This window comes from Colobus angolensis, unplaced genomic scaffold (genome assembly GCF_000951035.1).
Source record: "Colobus angolensis palliatus isolate OR3802 unplaced genomic scaffold, Cang.pa_1.0 Scaffold159, whole genome shotgun sequence".
Lineage (NCBI taxonomy): Eukaryota > Metazoa > Chordata > Mammalia > Primates > Cercopithecidae > Colobus > Colobus angolensis.
Genome location: NW_012114699.1, coordinates 5946228 through 5970400, shown reverse-complemented (window position 1 = coordinate 5970400; position 24173 = coordinate 5946228). Strand labels below are relative to the sequence as shown.

General features: G+C 35.9%; 1 protein-coding gene across 3 annotated transcripts in view; it reads left to right on the top strand.

Moving 5' to 3' along the window:
- Positions 1-24173, top strand: part of SMARCA1 (SWI/SNF related, matrix associated, actin dependent regulator of chromatin, subfamily a, member 1) — a 77104-nt gene that overhangs the window by 41249 nt on the left and 11682 nt on the right. For all 3 annotated transcript variants that reach the window (XM_011936967.1, XM_011936966.1, XM_011936968.1), the window contains 6 exons: positions 1617-1727; positions 1986-2099; positions 11467-11589; positions 13906-14038; positions 16842-16960; positions 17072-17284. In XM_011936967.1, coding sequence (XP_011792357.1) covers positions 1617-1727; positions 1986-2099; positions 11467-11589; positions 13906-14038; positions 16842-16960; positions 17072-17284 — 813 coding nt within the window. The remainder of the gene's footprint in view (positions 1-1616; positions 1728-1985; positions 2100-11466; positions 11590-13905; positions 14039-16841; positions 16961-17071; positions 17285-24173) is intronic.

Sequence of the window (24173 nt, the reverse complement as noted above, 5' to 3'; positions counted from 1 at the left end):
TTGCAGTGAGCTGAGATCCGGCCACTGCACTCTGGTCTGGGGGACGGAGCGAGACTCCGCCTCAAAAAAAAAAAAAAAAAAATAGCTCTTTCAATACTGTCACTTCACATTAATCCATCTGAAAGAAAAGCGAAATTTGTTTCATTGCTGTGGGAATTTCTCATTTTATCTAATAATCTCATTATAGTATCGATATCTCATAGGCTCTTAGAAGGTCGTTTATGCTAAGTTTCTTGTAATTAAGAAATCTCATCTTTAGCATCTAAGACAGATATGCAGCCTCTGAACACTGTAGTGTTGGGAATCTTACCCCTCTCAGGGCAGTTTGTTTCACTGTTGCATATTCTCTGGTTCTCAGAAAACTTTTTATTTGAGTTACAAGTTCCTTGATGAAAGAGATTATTTTATTCATCTGTATATCCCTGACATTGACTTGCACACAGTACAGTAGGTACTTAATTAATAGTTAAGTTATATTGAATAGCCATTTACTTTCTCTAACTTTCCACATTGGTTTTAATCTTACAGATCAACAAAGAACTGTGTTCTTTTCTATTTGATAGACTTTCGCATATGCAGATGTCACCATTGTGTCTGTCTTTAGCCATTGCTTCTCTAGGCACTGTGAGAATTTGTAGATCTCTAACCACCCTGGTCATCTTGGTTTATTATCCACTCTTAAAATATGATGCCAAGGTTGGAATTCAGCCCTTATATTAGATCAAATAGAGTGAGACAACTAATGGTGGATTAATGCCCCTCTTTATGTAAAGACTCTAGGCTAAGGACTGAAATAAAGAAAAATATGGATTAGGAAGCCGTTTCTCAGACTCCAGAACATTGTAGTGTCAGTTTTGTCTGTTGACTGTTAAATTATATTTTCTAGCTGATAATAGGGTATAATTGGTAATGCTGCCAAATCCTGGTTTATGCTACTTTGGATGTTTAATAATATCTTGTATTTAACTCTTGGCAGTTTACTTAATGCTTTCACATATATGATCATAGGTAATCCTTAAGGTAGGTATTATTATTCTCATTTTGCAGATGGAAAAACATAATTTCCCCAAAGTTATATGACTAGTAAAGTAGCAGAATCTGGGTCTTTCTGTTTCCACCAACTTTTCCAACTCTGCCATACCTACGTTTCCAGAAGGTCTCATTTGAACATTTCTCTTTATTTGAAGGGATATATGCTTGTCATGTTGATATTTATTGTTTACCCCTTTCATCTGTTTCTAATTCATACACTTAACTACAGTTACCATAGTCAATGTTACTCTTCCTTCTATATTAGCTACCTTTATTTCATTTGACAAAACAAAACAAAACAAAATAAAACAAAAACAAGCAGATTGTACAGATTCTTCTCAATCACCAAGGAAGAACTAATTTTTAAACCTACTTTCAAATAAAAATAAAGAAAACTGTCTTTGCGTCTAAACTTGGTGTACCACTATGTTTTGGAACTTTGGAGGTAAATTGTGATTTATAAGGCAAGTTTTGATTCTTCCTGGTGGCTTTTGCTTTCTTATGTTTCTGCAGCCTTGATGTACTTGATTTTGATAAAACTGTTTGGAGTCATTAAACCCCTTGTTGTTGTTTGTTGTGTATAGCTTGGCATGGTGGAATGGATTGAACCTCCTAAACGAGAACGCAAAGCAAACTACGCAGTGGATGCCTACTTTAGAGAGGCTTTGCGTGTCAGCGAGCCAAAGATTCCAAAGGTAAAACTGTACAAGGCCAGTTTTTATGTCCTAAAGTAGATTTCTCTTGCAACATGATCTATGGGTCAGGTTTACTTATATCATTGCCAAATCATAGTCTCTAAAATATAACAGTGCAAAAAAGTATTTGATTTGGCCCAGCCATATAAATGGATTTTATTGTATTTATTGTTACATATATAACAGAAATAGCAAAAGATAAGTAAGTTTACTTCCTGTACTGAAAAGAACTATATATAATATATTTTCCTCTCGTAGGCTCCACGGCCTCCAAAACAGCCAAATGTTCAGGATTTTCAATTTTTCCCACCACGCTTATTTGAGCTCCTGGAAAAGGAAATTCTTTATTATCGGAAGACAATAGGCTATAAGGTATTTTTTCCATTTTTTAGATTAATATAATATAATATTTAAAAATAATTTAATCTGTTAATCTAGACTAGAAGGTGTTGCATTTTAATTTGAGAGACTGTAACAGTAAATCACAACAGTGATGTTTTTAAAACCAAAGAGGAAGTTTAACTAGATGTAAAACATCTAAGTACTCAATCACCAGTACAGTCATCACTAAATGAGATTAATGAAGAATTATGCAATATTTCAAAATAGTAATAACAACATATTATTTTTATAATGCCAGTCTTTGAATAGTTAAAGAATATGTAGAGAGAACAATAGGTATGCAGTTAAAAGCAAATATTAATATATGATAGGAAATTTTTGATCATTTCCTTAATAGGTCCAAGAAATAGTATTTCTGTCTTTATTGCTTATAGGTTGCTGAAAGCCTTGCTGGTGGGTAGTAGATTGTAGTCACTTAGGTGTTAAAGATAATGATAAACATGCTAGTGAATTATACAATTTTAAAATGATCGTTTGGTATTTGGAATTCTTATTTATATAGGTAGATAGAATCCTAGTTTTCATGAGTGAAATTTAATATTTGTCACACTAAATCTGTTGTATTGAGAGAGTAAGCATACCAGGTAATTTCTGTATGTTGAAATTGACTTCCTAGTGAATGGAGAGAGATGACCAAAGGTATAATAATTACTAATATTAAAAAATTATAAAATACTGGCCGGGTGCAGTGGCTCATGCCTGTAATCCCAGCACTTTGGGAGGCTGGCAGGAGGAACACTTGAGGTCAGGAGCATGAGACCAGCCTTGCCAACATGGCAAAACCCTATATCTACTAAAAATACAAAAATTAGCTGGGTGTGGTGGCAGGCGCCTGTAATCCCAGCTACTCGGGAGGCTGAGGCAGGAGAATCGCTTGAACCTGGGAGGTGAAGGTTGCAATGAGCTGAGATCGCGCCACTACACTCCAGCCTGGGTGACAGAGGGAGACTCCGTCTCAAAAATAAAATAAAATAAAATAAATAAAATATTAACACTATTTTAATTTTATGAAGTGTTCTGTTTTATGAATTAACAGCTGTGTTTTAAATTTTATTTTGTAAACCTTTATCATAACTGGAACTGTGACCCATTATTTTAATTAGTAGCTGGAGTGTGCCTAGAAAAGCTCCACATATATAAGATACTTATATCTTAACTCATTTATATTTTGGAACTAGAGTAGATCTTTAGGGTGAACATTCACATAAGACATAAAACTAGTTTCAAAGAAAGTGAAAACAGTGATACACCAGAAGAAACAGGTAAGTTATAGGTTCAAATGCAAAATAAAAATAGGAAAATTACTAATTATTAACAATAATTATTATTTAATAATGAAGTTACCTTATGAGGTAAACAAATACATATCTCATTAAGATTTATAATAATTATAGGTTTAGAATATTATTTTCTGTTACTTTCATTAACTGTTATTAGTGAGACTTGAAAGGAGAATTAATTGAAATGTTAGACCTCAGTAATAAATCAAATATTTGCATAGAACATTTTATAAGTTACAAAGTGCTTTAACACATACTGAGGTCTAACAACCTCATGAAGTAGGTGTTCCTAACAACCTCATGAAGTAGGTGTTATTATCATCGCCATTTAATAGGTGAGGAAACTGAAGTTCAGAGAGGTTAAAGGACCTTGTTCAAGGTCACGGAGCTAACAGGGTTGCCATGGGTCCTGGTCTCACAACCAGTTTCTCAGTATTCAGATGTTCTGTTCATTCCACTCAGACATTCTGGGCTCTTTCTGCATGTGATGAAACCCTGCTTCTTTCTGCAGTCCTAAATAAGGACTGTGTTTACAATGGTGTGGCATGACATTTGGGAGTTGGGCCAAGTGGTAGTCGAGTAGCAACAATTAAAAAAATCATCTCTGATATAACTTTGATGCTCCTTCTTCGGAGATACTGAAATTTTGTTCCCCATGATAATTTACAGTGCCCACCACATTCTGGCCACGGGTCTGGTTTGAATATAAACAGTGCCTTTCTTTACAGGCAGTTTGTGGTTAGGGGTGAAGTCTTACAGTGACTCTTTGGGTGGTGGCCAGCTGCAAGGAGATGGAGAAGAGAGGAAATCTCAGAAGATGGAGGAATGAAGGGACAGCTATTAAGGGTGGTAGAAAGGAAGGGGAAGAGGAAGGGGAGGTGTAAGTATTATAGAGGAAAGGGATGAATAGGGAGAGGGGAGATGGATGGCATGGAATTCGTGCTATTGCACCTTACTGTTTGCTGTTCCTCACTTCCCTGAAAGAAGCAAGAGGAGAGGGAAAAAGAGTAAAAGGAGGACCTTTTTACAGAGTTTAATACCTATTTATTGAGCACTCCTCTGTGCCAGGTACTGGGCCGAGCACTTGGGATAAAGCAGTGAATAAGACAGTCTTTCACCTCGTGGAGCTTACATTCTAATAGAAGAGATAGGCATTAGATACTACAGTATAATGGTGGTGGCATTTGTGTGGTTCTGTGCTTACAAGGGGTGCTAATGAAGGGAATATAACATGGGTATCTTATGTGGACTGGGAGATCAGGGAAGCGTTCCCTAAGGAAGTGTCGTTTAAGCTGAGTTTCCAGAGATGTGAATGAGCTAAGTGAAGTGTGGGATAGAAAAGCTGAGGCAGGTGGCACCTCATATGCAAAGGTCTTGAGGTGGGAAGGAGGATGGCTCCTTCTGGGAGCTCTAAGAAAGCCAGTGTTGTTAGGGACTGTTAAGAAAGAGGGTGACTTGAGATGAGGCTGCTAAGTGGGTAGAGTCAAATCATATGGAGGGCTTTGTAGGTCATATTAATGTAGTTGAACTTTAGCTTTAGAGTAAAGGAAACCCACTGAGATGTTTTTAAGGCAGGGAAGTGGGTGGGCGGGTGGTAAAGTAATACTAATAGCAGATACTTAGTCCTTACGTGTGTTACTTATTGTTCCAAGTTATTTATAAATGTTAGCTCATTATCCTTCTAACAGCCCTTGAACTACATCCTTATTTTACAGATGAGGAAACTGAAGCGTAGAAAAGTTGAGTCATTTGCCCTGAATAATTTGCTTAAGGTCATATAACTTATAAATGGTCAATTATGATCAGATTTACATTTTTTTTTTTTTTTTTGAGACGGAGTCTGGCTTTGTCACCAGGCTGGAATGCAGTGGCGCGATCTTGGCTCATTGCAACCTCTGCCTCCCGGGTTCAAGGGATTCTTCTGCCTCAGCCTCCCAAGTAGCTGGGACTACAGGCGCATGCCACCATGCCCAGCTAATTTTTGTATTTTTAGTAGAGATGGGGTTTCACTGTGTTGGCCAGGATGGTTTCGATTTCTTGATGTCTTGATCTGCCCACCTCGGCCTCCCAAAGTGCTGGGATTACAGGTGTGAGCCTCTGCACCTGGTCCAGATTTACATTTTTAAAAGATCACTTTGACCATGATGCAGAGAATGGCAGGTTTATCCAAGGAAACCAGCCAGGAGGCTGTTGAAGTATCAGAATGAGAGAAGATGGTGGTGACTTGGACTGCGGTGGTGGTGGTGGAAGAACCAGTCCCCTACTCCTCTACTCCTAGCCTTGTGCTCTCTTCAGCCGCATCCTAGATTGCTTCTGTATTGTCTTAAGACTTGCCTTGATCCTCCCTATGCATGCTTAGCTGAGGATTTATGAAACAAATAAGAATACCTTCTGGATATTGGTTCTTTCTGGACCTTGTCTCTTCCATTCTTTACTAGGAACTATGGACCTGAGCTAAGGTGGGTTCTTTAATTAGGTGGTTTTTTTGTTTGAGTTCAGAGAATAGACAGATTAGCAGGCATGTTAATCATCTTAAAAAGCTCCCTTTTAAGGATGATGTGATATGTAACCATTAGACATATCTTCTCAAGGCATAGCTAGCATTGCTTTATTTCCTGTCATACCTTCAGAAAACTCATCAGGGCCACAAAGTGAATGGAACACTAGTTTGTCCTCAAATGAACAAAACAAAACTGCTTTAGTGAAGTTACGTGGTATTCTGTATACACAGATTCTCAAAAGGGACTCTTTCCCCGTTTTCTGCCTGAAGGATTGTTAGCCAAGGGGAGATAGGTGATGCCCACAGCTATGGGCACTGTGGTTCATGGTTACGTTTTATCTGTGTTGAGTCCCCAAAGGCTTATTCTGTTGTGATTTGGAGTGGGGCTAGTGAAGGCCTCACAAGTTTTGAAGCAGTTGGTAGAGAGTGGTTTCCTTGTACTTCCTAGTTATTTGCATTTTTATTTTCTGTTTTGCTCCCCCTTTCCCACCCTCATATTCAGCACAAGGTCACAGCAATATTGCTGATAATAAGATCTGGAGTTAAAGAGTTTTGTTTTATTTGAAGGTGAGAGAAGTATTTGTTTTGCCCTAACCACTTGGTGGACAGCAGTACATGATGTGCCCATGCTTGTTGTTATCTAGGCTTTGACCTTAGGCATATTCAAAAGCTTCATTGCTCTTTTGACTTAAAGGAGTTGTTATTTAATGCATACAATCACTTGGTCACTAAAACCTTTATATTGGAAGAGGATGACTTAATTGAACTTTCAATTGCAGCATAAAAAATCCAGAATATCTGGACGTTCCATTGAGTCTAACACCTGGAATGCAAGAGTTTTGCCACATTTGAAGCTTAAGAAAGCTGTAGAACATTCTAACATTTATCCCCAATAAAAAATTCTTTAGGGACAAATATAAACATTTGATAAATGGAGAAAGTTCCATAATCTTTGTGAGTTTTGGTAATGTGTCATTGTGGGCCACCTATTTTTTCAGTGGCAGAACTAAAACATGAGCTGATTTCAGGTTACTGCTTTTATTTTGTGTGGTGTCACATTTAATTCAGTATTCCATATTTTCTATGCAATGCTTGCTAAACTCCTCCTAAGAAACAAGGCCAAAATTTTTTTTCACTACTTCATGGAATACAGTTCTTAATCACAAATTCCTTAGCATCTGACTAGAAATCCAAATAATAATTGAGATTTTTCCTTTAGAAAGAAAACTTTTTATATATTGTGTTGCTGGAGATCATAATGAGACATAAAGTATGAAGACTTTAAATACCTCCTAGTTACCTATTCAGTACTATTGGTCTGTAATTTGTCTGCTTAATTTTTTTTTTTTTTTTTTTTGAGACAGAGTCTCATTGTCTCGCTGAGGCTGGAGTGCAGCGGCACTGTGTCAGCTCACTGTAACCTCCATCTCCTGGGTTCAAGCAATTCTCCTGCCTCAGCCTCCCGAGTAGCTGGGATTACAGGCACCCATCACCACGCCCAGCTAGTTTTTATAATTTTAGTAGAGACGGGGTTTCACCATGTTGGCCAGACTGGTCTCAAACTTCTAACCTCAAGTGATCCACCCACCTTGACCTCCCAAAGTGCTGGGATTACAGGTGTGAGCCACCACGCCTGGCCTATCTGCTTAATTTATAATGTAGCACTTTGAAATCATTCCAGGAAGCTTAATGCTGATATGAACCTCATGAGGCAAAAAAATGTATGTCTTATTAAAATGATGACTATTAAGATTTTTTTATAGGAGGTGTGTTAGTCTGTTTTCACACTGCTGATAAGGACATACCCGGGACTGGGTAATTTATAAAGAAAAGAGGTTTAATTGACTCACAGTTCCACATGACTCGGGGGGCCTTGCAATCATGGCGGAAGACAAGGAGGAGTAAGTCACATCCTCCATGTTAGAAGGGAAGAGAGAACTTGTGCAGGGAAATTCCTCTTTATAATACCATCAGATCTCATGAGAATTATTCACTATCACGAGAACAGCATGGGAAAGACCTGCCCCCATGATTCAATTACCTCCAGTTGGGTCCTTCCCCTGACACGTGGGAATTGTGGGAGCTACAATTCAAGATGAAATTTGGGTGGGGACACAGCCAAACCATATCAGCAGGAGATATAGGAATTTAGAAAATTTGTGCCTTTTCCAATTCTAAACATTTTAGCAGCTATTTGAGTATTTCCTAGAATTAAAATAGCAAACAAAGCTTTCATGAAGTCATTCTTGTTTTGCTATGTTAATTAATATGACCACTGGATATAGCATAAATTGCAGTGGATCCTAAAATCCAATGGTTTTATAAAATATTCTGATTTTGCTTGTATTAGAAGTTGAAAGGGGAAGTTTTTAGTATGGGGATGTCTGCATGGGAATAAACATTTTTATTTTATTTTATGTGAGTATATTATCTATTTTCTGTCATAAATTAGATGTTTATAAAATATTTTCATTTTGTTAAAAATATAGTTTGTTGGACATGGAAATTTTGAAAATATTTAAGAGAAGAATATCTTAAGATCAAAGAGGTTTCTTTCAATTAAAATTAAAATTTGAAATCAAAGTAATTTCACATACCAGGAATTTAAGGGGTCTGTTAACTTTTAAAGCTGTATCTCTACTTTCTTAAAAAAAATTATGAAGGATTTTTAAAAATAGAAAAATGTTGAAATAATTGTATAGTGAACACCCATATATACACCACATACATTCGATAGTTTACATCTTATCGTATTTGCTTTTTCACCTATTTTTCCATTTATCTGGCCCTCTATCATATGGGTGTTTATCTTATCATTATGCATCTCAAAGTTGCAGACATAAGTACATTTTACCTAGAAACACTTCAGCATGCATGTCATTAGCCAGTCATATTTTGTTTATGATTTTTTTAAAGTAACATTTTACGTGAGTGAAATATATAAACCTTAAGTGTACCATTCATTGTTTTTTCACAAATGCATACTCTTATGTAACTTGAACTCCTCCTATAAAGATATAGACCATTACTGTCACCCCAGAAAGTGCCTCTTCCCAGTGACCATATGCACACCTCAGATGCAACCAGTGTTCTGATCTTTCCCTCCCATAGATTAGATTTTTAAATTTTGTTCTAGAATTTCACATAAATAGAATCATACCGTATGTATAAGGCTTGTTTCACTTAGCATAATGTTTTAGAGATTCAGCCATGTTGTCCCATGTATCTGTGTGGCTCTTTCCTTTTGATTGTAGAACACCTATTCCATTGTATGGATAGGCCACAGTTTGCTTATCCATTCTCTTGATGGTCATCTGGGCTGTTTTCTGGCTTTTGGCTATGATGAGTAAAGCTGCTGTGAAGAATCTTGTCAAAGTCTTTGCATAGATAACATTTTCCTTTCTTTGCGTAAATACTTAGGAATGGAATTGCTGGTATGCCTGTAATTTTAACATTGGGTTTAGCTATTGAAGAGAAGTTGTTTTTAATCATGCTATGACTAAGCTACATTTTATTTTAAATGTACACCTTCTTTTCCATTTCCGTATGCCACCATCGTAGTCCAGATGATCATGCCTCATTTCTAGATTATGATAGTTCAGCAGGTTCTCTTACCTGTCAGTCGCTTCCCCACTTCAGTCCATTCAGCAGAAGGCTTACAGGTAAAAACACTACATTTTGATAACTTCACTTGCTTGTTCAAAAGTCTGCAGAACCTTCTGTGTAGTGTCAAGACCCTGTAAATCTGCCTCTACCTGGCCTTGTTTCTTATCTCTTTTCGACATAAACACCATGTGTGCCTTCCACAGATTTCTGCCTTCATGTTTTTGCTCATACTGCCCTAGCCTAGAATATTCTTTCTTCCTTCTCCATCTCCCCAAATCCTTAGAGTCCTTAAGGTACAGCTCAAAATTCCACAACTAGTTTGTGAGCTCCTTGTGGGCAAGGACCATATCTAATATAGGTAGAGTTTCCCTAATTCAAAAATCTGAAATCTGACATGCTCCAAAATCCAAAACCTTTTGAGCTCTGACATTGCACCCAAAGGAAATGCTCATTGGAGCATTTTTTGGATTTCGGATTCTCAAATTAGAAATGCTCAACAGGTAAGTGTAATGCAAATATTCCAAACCCCCCAAAAATCTGAAATCTGAAACACTTCTGGTCTGAAACATTTGGGATAAGGGATAAAACCTATAGTTATATTCCAGTCAATACTTATCATAGTTCTATAAACATAATAGACATTTAGTCAATACCTGCTAATTTGATTGGCTGATACTGATGATTACAAGTGAATCTACTTTCTCAGTATTTCTTTTTAATGCTCAGTTAGGTTTTATACTTGAAGAACTATTGTATTTAATAGTTATTTTTTAAAGGTTATTTTTAAGTTGCAATGATATAGTTCCAAACTCTATGAAATACATACAATGAGAAAAATGTGCTCTAATATGTATTATAATTACAGGGTAGTAAAACCATGACTACCGGATGCCCCTAGGGAATGAGTCATTTATGATATGTGTGCATTTCAAGCAGTGGAAGGCTTACTGCCAGCCCTTTTATTTTCATGTTTAAGGGAATGCTATAAAGTGTAGTACACATGTTATGTACTAGCCCTCTTAAATCAGTGTGCTTCCTTGTAGCTGTAGATGCACATAGTGATGATACAGGCTTTAGGCTGAGAGACTTCATTTGTTCCTCCATACACACAGTATGGTTCAGCCCCATACTGCTGAACCACACTGGTTGTATATGCTCACTGTGATACACGAGGCTCTGCAGGCTACAGTTTTGAGATACAGGTGACAGCTTACTTTCTTGGAGAGCTGAGCTTCTCTCCTCATCTTTTGAACTCGAGTTCTGTTCTCAGTTGTCACTGTATTTGCAGTTCTGTGCCCAAAACACCATATATGATTTCTGTTGGTCACTGCTGTTGTTAGTCTTTTCCCCCCTTGACCCCTGGTCCTATTATAGCTATTTGTGTGCTCTACTATACCCTTCCCTCTTATATTCTCTGTTTCTTCTTTTTTCTTCATTATCCTGTTATGTTTTCCAAACTTTCAATTTTATGTAAAATTGCTCTCTCCCCTTAAATACCTTGGCAGGCAATAAAAGCACTCCTTTCTTTTTGCATGTTGAACTGTTCAGACTGTTGGATGTAATGTTTAGGTGCGTTGCCACTTCTCCATCCTGCTCTATGTTACCAGGGGAATATGGGTTCTTTTTTCTTTTTACTGCCAAACTTTTTGTTTGTTCTGTATATTACAATAGTACAAGGATAGACTTTGTTCCAGAGTATAATCATATCTGAAATCTAATGTGGCATTTACTAATGAGTTTTAACTATGGAATATCATGTGGCACAATAATGGTTTTTACTTCAATAGGATCATGGTAGCAGAAATGTGGAGAGGACCATGTGTCATTCTGACTATGATTTTATATTGTTTACTCTTGAAATAACTCTAAAGATTGATAAGACTGTGTATATACAGCCTTAGTAATTAATTTTTCTCATCAGTTTACTCTTAGTTTGTCTCTTGATTTATAGGTCCCAAGGAATCCTGATATCCCAAATCCAGCTCTGGCTCAAAGAGAAGAGCAAAAAAAGATTGATGGAGCTGAACCTCTTACACCAGAAGAGACTGAAGAAAAGGAAAAACTTCTCACCCAAGTAAAATATTTTCAATGGCTGAAATACTTAGTCAATCGATAGAAAAAAAGAAAATACAGATCACACTTATTTTTTTTGTATGGGCCTAGTATCTAGTATCCTAGTTTGACACACCAACAAAACTCAGGGCTATTTTGTAAACATGTTTAGACCAAAATCCCTATTTTTAAAAATTGATCTTATAGAATATGCCCTTTTGGAAATACTGGGTAGTATGTATATGCAAAATATAAGTGTAAAGTATTAGCAATATGACACACATTTTGCCAATTATAATAAGATCAGTGAATCCACATTTGAATTCTGATAGACAGTAGTTATTAACATATTCTTTTTTGTTTTTTGAGACAGTCTTGCTCTGTCACCCAGGCCGGAGTGCAGTGGTGCAATCTCAGCTCACTGCATCCTCCACCTCCCGGGTTCAAGCGATTCTCCTGCCCCAGCCTCCCGAGTAACTGGGATTACAGGCACCTGCCACCATGCCTGGCTAATTTTTGTGTTTTTAGTAGAGATGGGGTTTTGCCATGTTGGCCAGGCTAGTCTCAAACTCCTGACCTCAAGTGATCCGCCCACCTCGGCCTTCCAGAGTGCAGCTGATATTACAGGTGTGAGCCACCGCCCCAAGCCTGTTATTAGCATATTCTTGAAAATTTAAATTTCTTTTGTTTATAGATGTGAATTGTCTCCTGAAGTTATATTCTACTAATTTTTTATTAATGGAATAGTTTTGTAATTTTCAAAATTAATTTTATTTCTTTTTAGAATTTTCATGCAATGATGAGATATTTCTGAAGCTTTTTAAGGTGATCATTGTATGACAGTTATTAAATTAGAAAGGTTTCCATTTGAACAACATATTAATGCTTTCAAGTTATTATTGCTATAATGAGTTTTACGAGTGTTCTACTTCTAAAATAAACTATAGAAGGTAAAAAGAATTTCAGCACAGAAGGCTTGCAATGTAAGCAAAATGTGTACTCTAAGACATTACTTTAGTATAGAAGGCAAAATTTATTTATTCAACAAATTTTGAACAGTGCAATGCATAATAGCAGGTAATTCTCCACATTAATTATTGAAAGATAGTTTTTATATTTATATGTTATTTATTATATAGGTCTTTGCTGTAACACGTAATTTTATTGTATGTGTATTGGATTTTCACAAATTACATTCATAAGTTTTTGAACCAAATGCCTGGAAGTAATAAAGTTTAGTTTGAAAATATAATTGCAGATGGCTGAATATTAGAACTTACCGCAGGATAAAATAAAACATGTAAATATTCATCTTCTATTTTCAAAATGTATTTCCTGAATGCAAAAGTGAAGTTACGGCTTTAGAATGCTACATGGCTTGGAGTATATTGTGAATGTATGATATAACATGAATATACAGTCTCAACTGAGATAATATTTTAGTTTGTGATTAGAAATATAATCAGTTTTCTGCCCCTCCTAGTAGATGAATTCATTTTTGTCCTTCTCTGCTACCTTAAATAGTTAATCTTTTTCAAAAACCATGGCAGTACATAGGAACAAAATGTGGGGTCATCTGAAATCTTTATCGACTAAAACCCAGGGATAGAGTTTTGCAATGTCTAGAGTATCACATGTATGTGAGTTGGGGCTCGAGGAGTGGAAGACAAATTCTTGGTCTTGTGACTTCACAGACATGCTAATAATGCCAAGGGAATTTAAAACACTGGCTAAAGTGTTTTATGTTTTAGTAAAGAAATTGAGTGGCTCCAGTAACATTCTGCTTGTAGAAGTTCTATTTAGGAACATAATTTAGAACAGAAATTATTTATTCCCACTAGTTCAGAATGATGTAAAGAGTTAGAATTTTTTTTTTTGCATTCTCTTTTGATTATTCTTAGTGTTCTTTTGATTTAATGTATCCACATTTCTCTCTCTTAATTTACATGGGAACAGGTCTGTGAAAAAAATCATTGAAGTACTAGAATATCACGACTTCAGCATTTATATTAGCATTTTTATTTTCATGCATTTGTATTTTAATGTAGTAGGCATCTATAAAATATGAAATTAAAAACTGCAGAAGATCTTAGAACTATATATCAACTTTAAGTACTTGGAGAGGATTACATTCTCTTTGTAATAGAAAAGCAGTTATTTCTGTAACAGCTCTCACTCAACTTTTGATTCCAACATAAAATATGTGCAATTTTATGAGGAGAAACATTTTAAGTCTTTTAAAGTGTTTTTAAATGTATCATTGTATAGAAGTAAATAGGACAATAAATGGATTTATTAATTTAACCTCTATTGATAATGCTTAACTTTTTGTTCACAGGGTTTCACAAACTGGACTAAACGAGATTTTAACCAGTTTATTAAAGCTAATGAGAAATATGGAAGAGATGACATTGATAACATAGCTCGAGAGGTAGAGGGCAAATCCCCTGAGGAGGTCATGGAGTATTCAGGTTTGTATATAATTTGAAACATGGTGTTATATTTTAACGTTATTCATTTATTTAGCACTAATTTAATTGTACCTTTGTTTAGAGATGTTTTAAACTTTTATGAATAAGACATAGATGAGAGTAAAAACTGTACTTGTATTTCTATGAAAAGATTATAAGATTTATCCTAACAAACTGACTGCTATTGTTTCTGTCACCTAGCTAAAAGAGCCAAATAAAGCTCGATAAAACAAGGGTGGCTATTGGATAAGCATTGACAAAATTAGTTTCCCACCTTCCCACCTCTGGAATTTGGTCCTCTTCTGGTTCAGTTCTGAGATTCGTATTCAGTGGACTGAATTCGTGCCTTTCTTTCTAGGTTGTCCTTAAAGTAGAGAGTTCCCGTCAGGCCCATTTAGATGCTCAAACACCCTCAGAGTTCCAACCTTTTCCAGAGAGTTCCTGTGGGTCCCATTAACTTGAGGCTAGCGGGCACAGAGCTGAAAAGGTTGCTTTAATCAATCTGTTAACTGGTCCTCGAATCCTCTCCCTCTCTTACTCACCTGTGTTGTTGAGCTCGACCAGAATCAGTTTAGCTGCTGAAGCATATGGATTTTTTTTACACTTACTGGTTTATTACAAAGGATATTGCAAAGGATACAGATGAAGCGTGTAGGGCAAGGTATGGGCCAAGGGGCGCAGCGCTTCGGTGCCCTCCCTGGGCACGCCACCCTCCAGAAACCACCTCGTGCTTAGCTATCCAGAAATCTTATTTAAAATAGGTAAATATGTCTAGCAAGCTTTCTATATGTAGTATATAGGACTTTTCTAACTTCCAAATAGGTTCAGCTCTTAAAATTATAATTTGAAACAAGGTATTTAGAATCTAGAGCATTTTTTGTCATTGAAACAATGGCAAAGTAGGTTTAAGTTTACAAAGTAGGTTTAAGTTTCTATGATAGCCCCTGCCCCAAATCTATTTAACCTAACCACTGAAATTCTGTTTTTGCAATAGTAGGAAAGAAATATTACAGTAACAATAAATATACTAAAGATTAATAATGGCTAGGAACAGCTTTTAATTTATCTAGCATGCTAGTGCTTGAAGAAATCCAGATTTAAGTAGAGAGATTTTTTTCTTCTGGAAATCTAAAAGGGTCTTCTGGGGGGACTTTAGAGGTCAGTTGTATTGAGTTTTTATTACATATAACATTAAGTTTATGAACTTCCTTTTCCTTGATACCAGCATGACATTACTATTACTCTGAACATTTAGCACATAAATTTAGGGCATTTGGAGGCTTAGGGGAAACAATAGATTGAAGAGAGAAATTTTAGCATCAAGAGTTGAATGAAAAGAATGTAAAAGGGTATGTGCAGAGAGATTTTTAAGAAGAATTTTCTTCAGAAGATAGGCAGGGAGATAACATCAGTGTGTGTGAAGTTGCAAGAAAAAATGTGATTTAAAAAGATTGTCCTGTCAGACATTCTTTCAAATTTGACACCAGGCCAGGTGGCATGACTAGCTCAGGACTATTTAATTGCTGCCTGCCAGGTTGGGGGCCACGTCACAGGGTGGGGACATTGCAGTGAGTTTGTTGTAGTTGGTTACAGTAAGAAAGAAATGTATGCAATTGGCCACCCTTGAATATACAGTATCTTGTACATAGCAGTTGTTTAAATATTTGTTGAATGAATAAGTAAGTGAATGAATAAATGAACACAGGTGCTTATAAAAATCAGAGTGCTCACATACCTTTCTTGATAGGCTCTAAAAATGAAAAGCTTGAGGATGTGGAGTATGTCATTAAAAGGCCTTTCATTGAAGTCATAAGATGTGACATATTAATACAGCCAGATTATTTGGCTCATGTATAAAATCTGGTTGAGTGACTTGAAGTATTTTTCAGTATGTATGCAATTAAAATCCCAATGAGTTTTTTTTATATATATATAATGAGAAAAGGGTATTGCAAGTAAGTTTAAAAACACACTATTGGTCATTGGAAATACCGTAAGATGATTAGTGAGTGATTCCAAAAGCAAATGACAATTTCAGGAGAAATGGCTGCTCCATAGAAAAAATTTGAACAATCTGTTCATAATAGCTTGGTTTTTTTGTTTGTTTGTTTGTTTTGAGACAGAGTATCACCCAGGCTGGAGTGCAATGGCGTAATCTTGGCTCACTGTAGCCTCCACTTTCCGGGTTCAAGCAATTCTCCCGCCTCAGCTTCCTGAGTAGCTGGGATTACAGGCACGCACCACCATGCGCAGCTAATTTTCATATTTTTAGTAGAGACGAGGTTTCACCATGTTGACCAGGCTGGTCTCAAACTCCCAACCTCAGGCAATCTGCCCACCTCGGCCTCCCAAAGTGCTGGGATTACAGTGTGAGCCACTGCGCCCGGCCCATAGTAGTTTGTTTTTGCATGCTAGGAAGCTATATTCACTGTTTATATATTGCCCTCTCCTGTGTCACTTTATGTGTTTGGTCCCTTTTCTATCATGTTTGAGTAAAAAGCCTATCTTACATCAGTATCTGCACCATCTTTTGAAATCCTAGTCATTTGGGATGGATCATAAGATTCCATACTATTTCATGAAGGGAACATTGCTAGCCTAAAACCTTGTTGAAGTCTTATTTTTAAGTGAAAAGTTAGTAGTATTTGATAATTGAACATATTATATATATAAGATGAATGTGAATCTTAATTTTAAGAAGTACAAACTCCCTGCATTCTTTCCCATTGATTCGTTATTCTACAATTCTTTGGATTTATTTGCTTAAATGATAGGATTTTAAAGAAATAACTCTGTTTTTCAGCTGTATTTTGGGAACGTTGCAATGAATTACAGGACATTGAGAAAATTATGGCTCAAATTGAACGTGGAGAAGCAAGAATTCAACGAAGGATCAGTATCAAGAAAGCCCTGGATGCCAAAGTATTATATTTTATGTCAAATTATTATTAGATCGTTTTAATTGATATGGTGGTCAGCTTTGACTTCTTACTGCACGTTCAATTAAAAGCACTATTTTGTTTAAATACACAGATTGCAAGATACAAGGCTCCATTTCATCAGTTGCGCATTCAATATGGAACCAGCAAAGGAAAGAACTATACTGAGGAAGAAGATAGATTCTTGATTTGTATGTTACACAAAATGGGCTTTGATAGAGAAAATGTATATGAAGAATTAAGACAGTGTGTACGAAATGCTCCCCAGTTTAGATTTGACTGGTTTATCAAGTCTAGGACTGCCATGGTATGTATTCCTTTCTTACCGATTTCCTCCAACTTTTTATTTTGAAAAATTTCAGACGCCGTATATCCTTCACCTAGATTCTCCAGTTAACATTTTGGCACATTGGTGCTCTCTCTTTCTCTCTCTCTGTATATATATCTATACATATGCAGCACCTATACATACCTGTAGAATCTATACTTTGTATTAAAAATATGGGGGCATCTATATTCTATATTCTGAAATGCATATCTATATTTTATATTTATAAGTATACTTAACTATATTTCTGAACCATTTGAAAATTACAGACAATGTGAGTGTTCACCTCTAAATACTTAAGCATGTATCTCCTAAGAATAATGACATTTTCTTACATAACCACAGTCCCACCTGAAAACATTGATTCAGTAATGTCATTTAGTATATAGTCCATGTATAAGCTTTTCCAGTGGCCCCCAAAATGCTCTTTATAGCTGTTTTTTTAAAATTGATGATCCTACAAGTTTCACACATTGCATTTCGTTGTTGGGTCTCTTTAATCTCTTTTAATCCACAACTTTTTGGTTTTCGTGATCATGACTTTTTAAAGGTGTGCAGGCTAGCTGTCTTGTAGAATGTCCCACATGTGGATTTGCCTCATTACTCATTGTAAGATTTAGGTTCAACATATTTGGCAAGAGTGCTATGGAAGTGATGTTATGTATTTTTTATTGCATCCCATCAGAAGGCACATTATGTCATGTTGTCACACTGTTGGTGATGCTAAGTTTGGTCACTTGTTAATGTGCTGATCTTCAGAGCTCTCCACTTTAGAGGTGTATTTTCCCATTTGTAATTAAGCAGATTATACTTGAGACTATGTGAATGACTTAAAGATGGACTTTCAATGAAAAGGAGTTGTTGCCTAAGTTGAGTTTTTTTTTTAGGAAACAGAATATTTAAGTTGAAGAGATATTTTATTTTAGCTTATGTGATTTCCTCCATTACTTTCTAATGTGAATTGTGTTCCTATTCTAGTCCTACTTAACAGTGGTGTTCATGATGATTTTGAAATACATGTAACACATTTTTAATGTTGACATTGTTAATCTTTTGTCAGCCAAGGTAATTAAGACAAAAGTAGATTTATGCAGCCTAAAAATTAAAAGCAACCAGAAACTAACAATCCAAACAATATTTTTGTGACTAGTCATAAAATAGGATACATTTTTCTTAGCTGCTACCTATCATAAATATCTTTTTGTCTAAAAGTTGGGACTGAGTGTGAAACAATGCTTAATATTTCGCTTGACTCACTTTATATTTTCAGTTCAAGTTGAATAAAAAGGAAAAATCTGGGTTACTGTAGTGAAGACATTAATTTTGGCAGATGCTTTAGAAGATCACATATTTGTTAAAACTTTAACAAAAATTTAGAGTGTGTGGAATATGTCCATCAAATTTATGAATGGCATATGCTTGGAGAGCTAGCAGACATTTTAGACCAAGGCATGATCCAGAAGGAACTAGAGCAGTTGGAATGATGGGTCAGTTGAATCTAGCAGCACAACATTTATTTATTTATTTATTTATTTTTATATGTATGTAGGCATTTATTTATTTATTTATTTTGAGACGGAGTTTCACTCTTGTCACCCAGGCTGGAGTGCAGTGGTGCAATCTTGGCTCACTGCAACCTCCACCTCCCAGGTTCAAGCAGTTCTCCTGTCTCAGCCTCCCGAGTAGCTGGGATTACAGGCGCCTGCCACCACATCCAGCTAACTTTTGTATTTTTAGTAGAGACGGGGTTTCACCATGTTGGCCAGGCTGGTCTCAAACTCCTGATCTCATGTGATCCACCCGCCTCGGCCTCCCAAAGTGCTGGGATTATAGGCGTGAGCCATTGTGCCTAGCAAACATGACATTTAATGGGGATAAGTGTAAAGTGCTATACTTGTACAAAAGACTATGAAAAGATATATATGTTAGCAAGATATAGTAGGAAGAATTAAGAAAAGAATAAAAAAGATAGGTAATCTGTAGCATGAAGGACTGAGGTTAGATATAGGGGAGAGTTGTTTTATAGGGTTCTTTGTGTCATTGAAATAGATTATTGAAGAACAATGTAGAATAGCTTTTCATCAGCCTTTGAAAGTGGAATTCTATTTTGACTCTCTGAAGACATTGGCGGTGAGTTACTTGGCCTTTTAAGGTCCCCTTTAGCACGGTGAATCTATGACTATGTTTAGCAGAGAACTTTTAAAAGCCATGTGGGATAAATCTTTTAGCCATTTGGGGTTTTATACATGTAATGATTTAATTTAGAGCACCACTAACATCTTGTAAAAGACAAATGCCTAGTTGCATTTGTCAGTTAATCATGTTTTAGAACAAACATACCCTTTTCTGTGATAGAACAGTTATTGAATTTTGAGTTTTTATTTCAGTGATATTTTGCTATTTTTTAAAAAGGTTGAGAGCTTAATGCTGTTTTCAGTTTCTGGAATCATTAAACCAGTAGGACGAAACGCATTCAAACTGCAAGGAAAATCTTATACTATTTATAATGTGAACACAACTGTGGAACTACATAACCTTATTTTATTTTCTAAGAAAAAAATCCAGTATAATATTACCAACCACTAGATGTCTCTGAACTCCCTTGTAAAAAATCTGTTTTTCCTCCATCTTCTTTTTACGAAACATTTACCTCTGTACTCTTTCTTTACCAAAAAATTTAAATCTCAAGTATATTTTCTAAAAAGCACATATTAACTATTTAAATGATCATAAAATGAAATCTTTTTTGTCTGTTAAAAATGAAGACATTTCTGTCTTCAATTACCTTCTAGAAAGTGGAATTTATTATTTCTGAACAATCTTCAAAAACATGCAGTAGTTTATTTTGTATTTAAATATTTTAATTGAAAAGTTTTATTTATTTTTTTCTATTAAATTTTTATTTCCCTTCTAGTTAATGGATAATTTTTGCTTATAATTCTGGATTTAGAGTATAAATAATATATTTTAAAATACACATACATTTGGAACTTCTTTTTAGAATATTTCGTGATAATATCAACAATTAGGAAATTATAGAAATGGATTGATGGTCCTTGATGATCTTCTTTTCCGCTTTCATTTTTAATAACTGTTCTGTATAGTGAATCACATTCACAATCTGGGAAGAGAAACTGCCCCCTTTGAAAAAGGCACTTATGATTTCTGAAATACAAAGAAGTTATTTCTCTGAAAAATCCCATCTTAGAACTACAGAGAATGTAATTTGATTCATTATGTGAGTGTGTCACTGTGTTCAAATGAAAATCTTACTAATCATTGAACTTAGCTTACTAAAGATACCTTTAAAAATGATCTTGCTTAAAGATGACCCTTTTCTTTCTCAGAGACATGAATAGTCTGAAATGCATCTTATACAAAGTAGAAACCTTGATAGTTGTATTTTATTCAGAGATCTCAAAGTACTGAATTCATGGCTTCTGACTTAACTAACAGTCATAAAGTGCTTAAAGGCACGAACTTCCGCTTCTAAATATGACTCACTTTGAAAGCCTTCAGCTAAAGGTTGCAGATTTCTTTGAGGCTCTTTTTCATTAAAAAATGCTAGCTATACAAAAGAGAAAATGAGTTTCAGTTCAATTTCTCGGTACTAAAAGGATTGTGATTTCTTTCTCTGAGAACTTGTGTGGTCTTTAAGTAAGTAATCAGCCTCTATTGAACTACATAAACAAGTAGGACGGATATGATCAACTTAGCTTTTTAAGCTCAGAGCATATGAATTGCCCTACCATTTTCTTTCTAAGAAAACCATCCTAGAATGAGGTCATAGTCTTAGGATAGTCAAAAACTATCAGAGTTAAAAGGACCTTTACCAAATAACCATGAGAGGAAGTAATCCTTTGTATTTATATGGTACCTTTTATATAATGTTTGCCAATTCCTTTACCAACATTAGCTTAATTTTCTTGCCACTTCTTTTAGGAAATGAATGGTCAGGAGAGTATCTCTGTTCATTTAGTGACAGACTAAACGTGACTGGGAGATTCGAGAAGAATCTGAGAGACCCAAAAGGTCTAGCACATTAGTCAGTTTACTGCAAAGGACATGTGGAAAGAGTACCCAACATTCAATCAGTAATTCTTTGTACCTTCTTAGGTCCTTCTAAGTACTTAAAGTAGAAAAAGCAGAATTTAGCTCTCTGAAATAAGGAACTTTTCTTGATAGAACCATTTATTGTATTATTTGCAGGGTTGCTTTGACTCTTAATTTTAGTTTTAAAAAAAAATCTTACCTTTTAACCTCTGGGGAGCTTTTTCCTTTTCCAGCCAGCTCAAGAGCCTGTGTGTACATTGCCTGTGGCCTTGTATATATTAGAGTTGAATCCGAGTATTAGTAATTAGTCATTACAATTACCCTGTCTGTTGTAGTAGTTTCAATGCATTTTTCTGATAGCATCTCAGAAAGAGAATCACATACTGTGGTATACAATGTAATAAAAATTCTGTTATTACTGCTTGTCTTCAAATCACAGCTTTATTATAAATGAAAGTGTTTTCTATTTAAAAGGTAAGAAAATGACGTTCTCCATTAGAATTGTAGGAAAAAAATACTTTTTAGAAAATACTGCTTTGGCTCTTTATTAACTTCCCTGTTTTTGGCTTATCAGGAGGTATTAAATATTAATTAGGTTATTGGTTCAGCACAGGATATTTTAAAATCATCAGTCCAGTCAGAAATGGATTTTCTTTATAGATACTTTAGAAAAATGACAGTCAAATTAAAAAATTGCCAACTTGTTCTATAGTCACAGTAGCACTTCTTTGTGCTGCTTATGGAGTGTAGTCTAGGAAAATTTCATAAGGAAAGACAGCTACTCATGATTTTTAATTTCCATGTTAGTACTTAGTTGTGTGATAACAGCTAATTTTTTTTTTCTCGGCTTACTGCAACCTCCGCCTCCCGGGTTCAAGTGATTCTTGTGCCTCAGCCTCCCAAGTAGCTGGGATTACAGGTGCACACCACTATAACCGGCTAATTTTTAATGTTTTTGGTAGAGATGGGATTTCACCATATTGGCCAGGCTGGTCTTGAACTCTTGACCTCAAGTGATCCACCCACCTTGGTCTCCCAAAGTGCTGGGATAACAGGCATGAGCCACCGCGCCCAGCCTAATATTGATATTTTAGAGCATTACATTCTTAGTAGAGTATGAAAAATATGAATTAATACATCATTGGTAAAACTGATTAACTGTAAAATGTACTGATGGGTTCTTCTTGACTATAGAATTAAAATATTTGGAACTACATATATTTATGCACTTAGGAATTTATTACTTCCTCATGCACTTAAAAGACTAAAATGTTCTTTTCTTATTAAATTTTTTTTATTTTTTAACAACAGGGTCTTTATCTCTCTTGCCCAGCTGGAGTGCAGTGGCATGATCATGGGTCACTGCAGCCTAAAACTCCTGCACACAAGCAAACCTCCCACTTCAGCCTCCGAAGTAGCTGGGACTACAGGCGCATGTCACTGCATGTCACTGCACACAGCTGGCTTTTTCAGTTTTTGTGAAGATGGGGTCTCACTGTGTTGCCCAGGCTGGTCTTGAACTCCTGGGTTCAAGCAGTCCTCCTGCCTCGGCCTCCCAAAGTATCAGGATTACAGGCATGAGCCACTGTGCCTGGCCACAATTATTAATAGTTATATTTAAAGAGACCAGCATAGCACTTGACTCAGAGTAGGCGTTCAGTGAATAAATGGGCATAGAACTGTTGTATTTAAGTTTGCTTCCATCCCGTAGACTCCTACAGTTGGACCACATTTGGATAGAATGCAAGCAGATATGCCAGTGGGTTGGAGTTCATTTTACTTTTCCTTTAATCTAACTTTTTCTAAGGTTAGACTTTATTTGGCTATCATCCCTGCAGCTTTTATTTATTCATAAGCTTGAATAGCCAGTTATAAATGTGTTTTATTATGCAGCAATAGTGTTCGATTTGGCACCTTGAACTGTTGTAACAATCTGACATGAGATACAATTAATGCACTAACAGGGGTTCATTTAAGGTATTTATTCTTACGCATTACCTTGTGCGGAAGTGATACAACATTTTCTTTTTTCTTTTTCTTTTTTTTTGAGACGGAGTCTTGCTGTGTTGCCAGGCTGGAGTGCAGTGGTGCAATCTCAGCTCACTGCAGCCTCTGCCTCCGGGGATCAAGTGATTCTCCTGCCTCAGCCTCCCGAGTAGCTGGGACTACAGGCCTGTGCCACCACACCCAGCTAATTTTTTGTATTTTTAGTAGAGATGAGGTTTCACCATGTTGGCCCGGATGATCTCGATTTCTTGACCTCATGATCTGCCCACCTCGGCCTCCTAAAGTGCTGGGATTACAGGTGTGAGCCACCGTGCCCAGTGATACAGTAGTTTCTAAATAGCAATGCTTAAGCAGCAGCAGTTACATAAAAGCATCATAACATTTAATACTTGTTTGTGAAATGTAGGACATGTTTATTTGAATATTAACTCTCATATAATTGCCTGTGTGCATTTTAATATAGACTGCCATTGCTTTTTGTTAGTATGATAGAGATTCAAAAGTGACTAGGAACTTGGGAAATATGCTGCAGAATGTATAGGTGAAGACATCGATTAAAAAAGAGCAAAGGTGAAACAATGTCCATTTTGTTTTACTAAGAGCTGTAGAAGAAAATTCTGACCTCATAGAACTTTACCTACAAATTCAGAGGCACAAATGTGGAGTGGAGTTTTTTGTGTGCCCTTGCTCATTCAGCTGCTTTTGACTTTCAACCATAACAGGCACAGACCTTCTGCCATTCAGACTTAGGTAGGCTTAGTGTCTAGGATTTTAGTACATAGGAAATGTAATGTGGATCCTCTTTAAT